This window comes from Oryza sativa, chromosome 10, assembly GCF_034140825.1.
Source record: "Oryza sativa Japonica Group chromosome 10, ASM3414082v1".
Classification (NCBI taxonomy): Eukaryota; Viridiplantae; Streptophyta; class Magnoliopsida; order Poales; family Poaceae; genus Oryza; species Oryza sativa.
The window spans coordinates 3,526,956-3,537,596 of record NC_089044.1 but is presented as its reverse complement, the minus strand read 5'-3'; the positions used below and the strand labels follow the sequence as shown (position 1 = coordinate 3,537,596).

Genomic DNA, 10,641 nt, shown 5'->3' with positions numbered 1-10,641 from the left:
TAGAAATACAGAATGCTAAGCATATAAAATCTCATGTCTCTGCATAACACCACCTCGTGGTACAATTCTCTCCTATTAAAAAATCATGGGAAGATAATAATGATTCATGTAGATCTCATAGATCACATATCAATACAAAAAATCAAGACACATAGCACAAAAGTTAATATGTAAATACAAAAGAGTGCACATGCACATGCAGGAATCCATTCACATACACGATAAAAAACACAACAACAACTAGTATTTCACATCAACATACACATGCAAATTACCATTGCTAAGAGCCACTAACTCATTATTCAAAAGGAAAGGCCAAAAAAATTATTACAGATCCACACCAAAATAATAACTCACCTTAGATGAAAAATTATCAGATCTAGCTTTGAATGAAACATCAAAATAGGAGCCAAAATAGAAAGCAAAAAACCTGCAAAAAAATTTAGAATAAATCATGCAAGCATAAACGAAATGGTTCACATGCATGTGATCTACTCAAGGATGTGTGTTTTCATCGTTGCAGGACTAATCTAATCATCTAAAAAATTCGCTCCCCAAATAAACGAAATGGTTCAAAACAAAAATGCCATGAGAACAACTACAACTACTCATACCGCAACGAATTATACAGTGACAACGAAAAAATAGAGTAAGTCCACAAACAAAATCGAGAGTGGAACCGGAAATACATCAAGTTATGGTATGAGTTAGATCTAATAATCTAACAAATCGCAACCAAATCAACGAAATGGTTCACAAAACATCGCAATGAGAACAAACAGCTACTAATCGATCTGCAACAAATCAAACAGTGCCGCCAAAAAATATACAAAATCCACGAACAAAATCAACACTGCAGCCGGAAATAATATCAACTAGTCAAAAAAAAACAAAAGAAAAAACACCCTAAAAATGTCGAATGGTGATGACTACCACTGCAAAAAACAATGGGACATCAGAAGAAAAGCAAGTGAGCAACTACTAAAAACGCCGACGACGAGGAAGACCTTCAAATCACGAACTAGTCGCTCCGACGACGACGACGACGACGACGGCGCCACGACAAAATCTCCGGCGACGACGGCGAAATCACCTCCTCACCTCAGTGAAAAAATCGCTTCCTCTCACGGCAGCTTCTCTAGTTCTCTCTCTCTCTCTTCAGTTGTGTCGGAAAAAACGAGAGAAAAAGTCAAGGTGGGACCCATAGAACAGGCAAAAAAAGTAGGCGCGGATTTCGAAAATGAACAGTGCAAGTGGGACCCACATAACAACCCAGAAACGGGCCATGTATAAACCAAGCCCAAAAACAAAATGCACAGCCCAGAAAAAAAACAAAGAGTTCAACTCACACCCAGCGAAGCACGAATCACAAAGAAATACGGACGGCTAAAAAAACGACAGATTTGGAGACCTAAAATCAGTCGACAGACCATTAGCAAATCCGTAATCATTATGCATGAAGGAGAAAGTTCGCGAGGTTATTTTCATATACATAACACCCTTTTAACAAACTTGAAAATGATTTTTCTTCTAAATTACTCATCTAATCTATGATCCAATTATATTATTGTATTCGTTACAATTAAATCTTTACAATAAGATCTCACATGACTATATTATAATAAAAATACACACATATATTTCAACCAATTAAATTTAATGTTTCACATGTGAGAATCAGATATTTCAGCTGAAATTATATTATGTTGCACATATTTAATTAGTGTCGCAATGTATATATCTTTCTTTAATGTATCATATGGTGCTATTTGTATATTTCAGTTGTAGTTTATTATATTTCACCGGTTTTATTTAAAAATGTTGCATATGTGTTGGTTGAGTGTTTCAATAAGTATTCACTAGTTAATTAAAAATGTTGTACACGGTATAATTTATATGTTTCAGCAAATATTAAAAATGTTGTAAATATTATATGATTGGATTATACTATTATATTTGTTGTAATTAAATGTTTACAACAAAATCTCACATGATTACATTCCGATAAATTTTAAATTTAGCTTAATTTTGTGTTGCAGTTGATCCTTTTTCTAAATGTTGCACACTGATTTATTTGGATGTTCCAATAAATATTTTCCGATGTTTCTTTAGTTCATTTCGCAAATATTGCATGTCGTATTATGTGTATGTTTCAGTAAGTGTTACTTTATGTTTCAATAGCTATAATCGATGTTTCATGTACATGTGCTATAAAAATATTTCAATAAAATCAAGTATTTGTAAATCTATAGTATGTAACATACTATTTTCTTCCGTGTTTCATCATATTTGTTAAGATTCAATGTTTCATGTAAGCAATGACTAGTGTTGCAATGATATTAAATATTACATCTCTTCGAAACATTATTAGAAGCGAGTTGAAACATTTGACCTCAAGTGCTGAAACTTTTTTTTATAACCAATGAAACAATACCTTTTTTAATTATTTTTTATCAAAATATAATCATATTGGATCGTATTGTAAAGATTTAATTACAACGAATATAATGGTGTAATCAAATTATAGATTGCATAAATAATTGAGAAGAAAAAATCATTTAAAGTTTTCTAATAAGAGTGCGTCTCCGGTGCTTTTTACTTAGAGTAGAAATCAATCTAAACCGCTAATTCGTTTTTATCCAAGGGATTAGATTTATTTATACTACCACCTTATTAAGAGTAGTAGAAACGTGAGAGGGCAAATTCGTCCATTGAAAAATAAACATTGATGGATAAATTTGTAAATACGAATTGGAAACTTTGGGATGAGATCGATGGTGGTGGCGCTACAGGAGGGGGTAGAGGCGGCTACCGCGGTCGCTGCTATCGGCGACGGCGGCTAATCTGCGTGTGGACACTCATCGCCAACATGTCCATCTAGGCGAGTGTTTGTAATTCTTCATAGACAGAGGAGAATGACCAGATGCAAGGCCCAACGATTGTTTGTTCCGTATTTCCTCTGACTTCAATTGTACAGAGAAAATTTTGAAGGTTGTAAAATTTGTGTTGATGTCTTTGTAATTTAATCTTCATAATCCGTAAAGAGATGGATACTTGAAAAGAATATCTACTTAAAGAGAATTCGATAGATATTGGATGGATGGTTACTGGCGAAGGTCAGTTGCCGAATCGAGTTGGCACCGCCGCCGGTGTAGGTGCGTAGAGATACAGCGAGAGAAAATGATATAAGCGGCGACACCAACGACAGATTCAACTATTAACGGAAAAATAAATATCAAAATTACCCCTAATTAACTATACAGGTAGCAAAATACTAATATACCCTTAGAAATCAACGGCTCAGATCATTCTACTTGTAGTAGAATACTACCAGTAGAAAGCACTGGAGCGTGACTCGTATTGTAAAGATTTAATTACAACGAATATAATGGTGTAATCGAATTATAGATTGCATAAATAATTGAGAAGAAAAAATCATTTAAAGTTTTCTAATAAAGTTGATTTGTGCTAGCATTTAATAGGAGAGAGGAGAGATAGTAGTTAAGTCACCATGCACATAAATAATAAAGTAAGGAATCAACAGTGCATAAGTGCATAGCTACATGTATGTACCAGAGTCACGTGAGTAGCGCACAGCAGCCCATTAGTCACGTGAGTAGCGCACACCAGCCCATTGTAGCGTACGATTTTCCGTATTCTATCGAACGTCTGATCCCTAGTTCTCTCCCATTTTATTAGGAAAAAAGTTAACAAATTACCTACATTTATTTATTTGGAAAATGGGATAAACCCGATCTCTACATCCAGCCAATAAATTACCTATATTTGCACCGTTAGTTTCACTGTAATTTTTCTAATATACGAATTAGAATTAAAATTAACTGATTACTTATTTGGAATAGAAAACAGGAGAAAATAAAACATTCATCATATGCTTACAACATATAAGAGATATATCAATTACATAGAAAAAAGATGACTGAAATCAAGAATAAAATGTGGCGTAACTTCTTTTGCAAAACCGTAAAAAAACCATTTGTTGTTTTTTCAATTGAACACAAGGGAAATGGGAACTTTTCTTTTGACAAACTACAGGAGGACCACCAATGGTGTTTATAATAAACAGAAAAAATATATATAGAAATACTGTGTCAACAGGGGCTGGAAATTTTGACATCACTGACATGCATAGCAGAAAAATGTTGTGAAACAGAGCAAACAACCTTCTATTCCTACCTGTTATACACCATACTAAAACTTCATCATCCCACCAAAATGTAGTTTCAAATAACTATTAAAATTGGAACAAAGAGCATCTTTGGTTTGTTGACCACACTAAGGTAGTGTTGGGCTGTATTTGATTTGTAGCCTTATCAAATATTATAATATTTTTAAAGAAAGAAAACTTCCGAAACTACCAAATTTTCATACAGTAGTAATGGACTAATGGTCATTACAGTATGTTTGGTTTGTTGCTTTACAGAAATTTAGTAGGGTTAAAGTAACAAGAAACCAACCCAAATATTCATGCTTTTCGTTTTCCATAAAGCATTTGTGAGGAGTAGGGGTGAAAGTGGTTCGGATAGATTCCGTCCGTCCAGACCATTTTTCATATTCGGATAGTTTCGGTCGGAACTATCCGGAAATTCTCGGATTCGGAAACGAATTCGGATTTTTTTTCTCGGAAACGAAAACGAATACAGTAAGGTACTATCCGTCGGAATCGGAAAACGGTCGGAAACTATCCGGATTTTTTTCGGATATCCGCAGACATTGAGCAAAGTTTAGAAAAAATATGTATATATACATAACTTTTTCATATGGAATCAGATGGCGACAAACTTTATATCAACATTGTAGAGCTCGATGAGATCTACAACTTTCTTATTGACTATTTTATTATTTGAGGTCATTTAAGGAGTCTAAATATTCATTATAATATACCATATTAATTTTTACAAAATCTCAGATCTACAATTCAAACGACATCTGATGGAGATGTGTTCCATATCAAAGTTGTAGAGCTCAACGGGATCTACCACTTTGTAGTTTATAACATTTGTATTTGAAAGCATTTAAAGTATAAAACAAACATTACAAGTTTTGAAGATGTGAAGTAAAATAAATAACATCTCCAATTTATACAATGGTAAGTAAGTTATACATCTAGTAAAAGGTCATGAGAATAGAAAATGGTAATCATATTTGTATATGGATCTTTAAGAGGAATAGCCATGAAAATCGATTTTCACATAGGTTTGTGGGACCGTCTATAAAATTGACTATATAAATATTGGAGATGTTGAACTAAAATAATAAGCGATATCTCTTCCTTGATCAAGAAACTCAATTTGAGGGGTTTTTTATATACCGGTAAATATCCGCTACCGTATTCGTTCCGTCTTGTATTCGCTCCGTATCTGTATTCGATAATATTCGATTTCATTTCCGTATCTGAGTTTTCGATTCCGATTCCCGAAAAAAATATGAAAACGAATATAATAAAGCTAGTTTCCGTCCGTATCCGATTCGTTTTCATCCCTAGTGAGGAGGACTAATTATCCTTCAATTTGCTAGATAGGACAGTAAACCTTTTCGTGTCTATTTATCATGATAGTTTTGAAAATAAGTGCAGCTCAAGAAGCTCACATGTTTTGAGGATTTCGCATCTGACAATCAGATAATGTATGTACAGAAAAATCTTCGATATGTAAAAATAATCAAAATGGTTCATGAGCTATTCATTGAGGAAATGTCTGAACAAACCAAAAATGAAAACTCTTCAAGGGGCAAGAAATCAGAAATTTTCAGAACAATTAAAATACATGGCAATATCAATCGGACTGCTCAAATCAAAGTATTAAACACATATAAAAGTTTATAACAAAGACCAACTAGTCTCCATTGGATGCAATAAACATTATCGGACAAGGTTCTCTAGGCCTCTAAGAAGATTGAGATATCAAATGATTAGGTGGTTAAGAAGATTGAGATATCAAATGATTAGGTGGTGAGGAATTTTACAGTCCTTGAGAATGTACCGTGAGGTACCTAAATTTTACACTAAAATTTTTTTTGTACCTTGAGATATTTTGTACCTAGAGATATCAGATTTTAGACTAGAAAATATGGTACCTCTAGGTGCTTTCTCAAGGATGGTAAAATTACCCATAGGTGGTGCTGATTGATCAAAGCCTTGGAAAGTTTCATTCAAAGGGTAGTCAAAGACATACTCTAAGAAGAAAAAGCCTAAGGTAGTGAGGTGACAAACACATGCCACCACAGGAGGAAATAGCCAACCCCCAAACCTGATGACAGGAGGATAGAAACTTGGTGATTATAGCTCCAAATCTGTTTGATGTTTTCTGCTGAAGATCAACCTGATTTTTGGCTGCAATCCTGCAAGAAAGGGTTAGCTAGCTAGGCTGATACTATAAACTGTAGAATGTGGACTACTGTAGAAAAATCTGAAAAACGATTGTAAAATTCTGTATACGGTATACCACTTTGCCAAGGTCTTGTGAAAGTTTGCAGAAACAAAATTATAACGCACTTGAAATACACTGTACAATTGTATCTTCTATTTCACAAATGATAGGATATAGTCGATCTCATGGAGCTTCTTCAAAGAACTGAACGTGATTACTTCTCTCAATCCTCATCAAGATGCTCACCACCTCCCTCATGGATGGCCTTAACTGGCAAGAAACCTGAGTGCAGGTCATCGCTAAATCCAACAAGTCCAACACCTTCGCCTTCTCATGTTCAGGCCAGTATATTATCTCCTCATCCAGGAACCTCATGATGTTGGAGTGATCTGCCTGATTCAGATTTGACCCCATCCAAGTCACAATGTCCACACCATCTCCAAATGCAGGATCCACAGGCATCTTCCGACACAACAGTTCAAGAAGCACTACTCCATAACTGTATACATCACTCTTCTCGCTTAATCTCGTGGAGTATCCATGCTCTGTGCAAAAATGATGAAGCATGTTAATACTGAAAATAAATAAAAATAAATTAGCTCAGGATTGATATGAAGAGAAGAGGGTTCACCTGGAGCAATATAACCAAGGGTGCCAACAACGACAGACACTGTCGCGTCTGCATCATCATCATCAATGATCTTCCCCATCCCAAAATCTGTGAGCTTGGGTACTAGCTCAGCATCCATCAGGATGTTGCTCGATTTGACATCTCTATGGATAATCATGGGCACACAGTCATGGTGAAGATAGGACAAGCTCTCCGCCACACCAAGGGCGATCTGGTGCCGGACGTTCCAGTCAAGGGACACTTGAGGTGTCCTTTCATGCAATAGCTCAAAGAGTGTCCCCTCGGGCATGTACTCATAGAGAATTAGGCCGATGTTGCTACGGATGCAGTACCCAGCCATCCTCACAATGTTCCGGTGCTTCACCGTGTTCAATATCTTCATTTCAATAGGGAATTTGCACTGGGACAAATCAACTGTCTTGACTGCCCACTGCTTTCCAACTGCAAGCTCAGTCCGGTAGACTGTGCCATGCCGGCCTCTTCCAATGACGTATTTCTCACTCCAGTTATCAGTGGCCCGAAGAATGTCTTCATATGTCAAGTCTTCTGGCAATTCTTCGGTGGAGTCCAGGTTGCGCATTGATACACGATTTGCAGATAGACGCTGAGACCTCTTCACAATGAAATGAATAATAACCAGACTAGCAATCATCAAAGCAAGAGTTGACACTAGCAATGCCACAATAATTTGTGTGTTCCTTCTTTTGTTTTTCGCAGATTGATACTTTGTGCAAGGTGCATTTCCGGATGGTACACACAACTGAGGATTCCCTAGAAACCCTTGAGGTAACCGTGTTGCAATCTTATCCCATCCATCAGGGAGCTGACCAGATAGCTCATTGAACGAAATGTTCACAACAGAAAGTGAGATCATGTTACTTAGCTGCGATGGAATAGGACCAGATAATGAGTTATTTGACAAGTCGAGCACTTCCAGTTTCTGAAGATTACCAAGGCTGTGCGGGATTGGGCCGCTTAGTCTGTTATTGCTAATATTCAGACCTTGTGATATGTACTGAAGGTTGCCTACGCTCTGTGGGATGCCTCCTTCCAAATTATTGCTACCAAGTTGCAGCTCAAGGAGGCTCTGCGTTGCGGTGAAAGAATCCGGAATTGGTCCAGCGAGCTTGTTTCCACCAAGCAAAAGATTTTGCAGGCCACTAAGTGTTGTAATTTCTGCAGGTATACTTCCATTGAGAAGGTTATTTCCAAGATCCAAATGGGCAAGCCTCTTGCAATTCCCCAACTCATGTGGTATTGCTCCGGTCAGCCTGTTCGATGACATGAGCAGGGTGTCAAGAATACTTAGAGCCCCGAGTTCATGTGGTATTGGACCTGAGAATTTGTTGCCAGATACATCAAGCCTTGTAAGATTGTGCCATAAACCAAGCGCACCAGGTATCCTCCCTTTGAGCAGATTTCCACTAATGTCGAGGTGTGTCACACCTCTGTTGGTGCTCAAATCTGCAGGCAAGCTCCCACTGAGCTTGTTGTTGTTCAGATTAACCCTGTATAGAGACTCACATTTTGCTATCCCACTAGAAAAGCCCCCATCAAACTGGTTGTTACCAAGATCAAGAACGGCAAGCTGGCCTCTCGTGCACAATCCTGGAGGAATTGCGCCGCGAAAGCGGTTGCGAGTGAAGTCCACACGAAGAAGCCCTGATGTTGTGTTCATCCCCAGGGCTTGTGGCAGCTCGCCGGTGAAGTTGTTGTTGTACAAGGTGATCTCTCTTAGATTACTCATTTGAGTGATATCTTCATGTACCTCACCACTTAATCTGTTGTCGTTGAGAAACAACTCCACCATGTCAACCAATCGCCACAATGCTTGAGGAACTGGACCATGGAGTAAGTTGTTGTACAGGTAGAGCTTCTGTAATCGGCTTAGCTCACCGATCTCCGGCGGTATCGTCCCGGTGAGGCTGTTCTTATGGAGTTGAAGGTCAACCAATTGCCGGCATTTCCCAATTTCAGGTGGAATGCTCCCAGTAATGCCATTTTCTGCCATTGAGAACATCTCCAATCTGCTCAAATTGCCGATGAACGCCGGAATTGAGCCGGTGAAGTTGTTGCTGTTTAAGTACAGCATAATCAAACACCGGCAATTCCCAATTGTTTCCGGGATTGTTCCGGTGAACCTGTTCGCCGTCACCACCAGCTTTTCCAAGCTCACCAGCTCACCAATGCTCGCCGGCAACTCACCGGCGAAATGGTTGTCGTCAAGGTAGAGCTTCTGCAGATTGGGCATGGAGGCGAAGAAATCGGGCACCTCGCCGGTGAGATTGTTGTAGGACAGGAACAAGACGGTGAGGTTGCCGCAGTTGCCGAGGCTCTTGGGGAGCTCGCCGGCGATCTGGTTGCGGTAGAGGCCGAGGAATTTCAGCCGGCAGTGGACCGGGAACTCCGGCATTGGGCCGGTGAGCCGGTTGATGCTGAGGTCCAAGTACCGGAGATCCGGGAGCGCGGCGAGCTCCGGCGGGACGGCGCCGGAGAGGGAGTTGCCGCTGAGGTCGAGGTACTCGAGCACCACCGGCGAGCCGGCGGGGGCGGGGATCTCCCCGGTGAGCGCGTTGCCGTTGAGGTCGACCTCGACGAGCTGGCGCGAGGAGAGCAACTCCGGGGGAACCCCGCCGGAGAGGTTGTTCCCGCCGAGGAGGAGCGTGGCGACCCCGGCGCACGCGGCGAGCGCGGCGGGGACCGCGCCGGTGAAGCCGTTCCCGCTGAGGTCGAGCACGGGGAGCGCGGAGGCCGGGAGCGCGCAGAGGCGCGGCGCGGAGGCGGAGAGCGCGCCGGTGAGCCCCACCCCGGAGAGGTTGAGCGCCGCCACCGCGCCGGTGTCGGAGCATGTGACGCCAAGAAACGCGCAGTGCGGTGGAGGCGCGGTGGCATTGCCGCTGCTGCTGCTGCTTCGGCTTTGCCGCCATGACGGGAGGAGGAGGCGCTGGGAGGCGGGTGGGAGGGAGTCGAGGAAGGAGAGGAGGACGGCCGCGGCGGAGGTGGAGGCGGAGGTGTTCGACGGCGGCGGCGGCTGTGCGGACGTGGCGAGCGGGAAGAGGAGGAGGAGGAGGAGGAGCGCGAGGAGGAGGAGGAGGTGGCGCGACATGCGAGAAGGTGGTGGACGCGTGGACTGCTTCGGTTGTCGTGCGGTTCGGATGGATGGACGGACGATGATATGGAACGGAGTTGGTTATGCTGTGCTAGTGGTGGTGGCTGACACTGTTATTAGCGCCTGTCCGTCAAGATGAGTCAGAGTGCACGTTTGTTAGGTCTCTGATGTATCACATGATGAAAGTCATGGAAAAACTATAGTAGTCACTAGTCTTTTTATAATAATTCTAAAATCCTCAACTTTTATAAAATATATAATCATATATATAATCTAAGAAACAGATCTGACAACTCTTTTACCATTTATTTTACCTCGTTTAATGTAAATCAGGGAGTTTTATCTTGCGCGATATTCATGTTGTAGTCTAGGTTAAAAAAGAAAAATATTCATGTTGTAGTCTAGGTTAAAAAAGAAAAAATATAAAATAATAACACAACTCACATTTTATCCACTGCAATTTCCCCTTTCTTCATTTTTTTCCTCCCTATCCTCCTTTCCTATATTTGCTT

The 10,641-nt window shown here is 40.3% G+C and overlaps 1 protein-coding gene across 2 annotated transcripts; it reads right to left on the bottom strand.

The window, feature by feature from the left end:
• Positions 1-5,760: 5,760 nt before the first annotated feature.
• On the bottom strand, positions 5,761-10,228 carry LOC9270526 (leucine-rich repeat receptor-like protein kinase PEPR1). 2 transcript variants are annotated; one of them, XR_003238847.2, is made up of 3 exons: positions 7,021-10,228; positions 6,465-6,934; positions 5,761-6,360 (listed from the first exon to the last, which is right to left on the bottom strand). XR_003238847.2 is itself a non-coding variant. In XM_026020589.2 (2 exons), the coding sequence occupies exons 1-2, from the start codon at positions 10,124-10,126 to the stop codon at positions 6,573-6,575; spliced, it is 3,468 nt and encodes a 1,155-aa protein (XP_025876374.1). In that variant the 5' UTR covers positions 10,127-10,228; the 3' UTR covers positions 6,410-6,572. The 2 variants fall into 2 exon arrangements, 1 of the variants encoding a protein (XP_025876374.1); XM_026020589.2 differs by lacking the exon at positions 5,761-6,360 and having other exon boundaries at positions 6,410-6,934.
• Between the last annotated feature and the right edge of the window lie 413 nt (positions 10,229-10,641).

Excerpts from the sequence above, each read along its gene's own strand:
- LOC9270526 (XM_026020589.2), bottom strand. The coding sequence starts at position 10,126 with ATGTCGCGCCACCTCCTCCTCCTCCTCGCGCTCCTCCTCCTCCTCCTC. Across the intron at positions 6,935-7,020 it reads CCTTGGTTATATTGCTCCAG|AGCATGGATACTCCACGAGA; the intron begins GTGAACCCTCTT and ends ATTTTTGCACAG.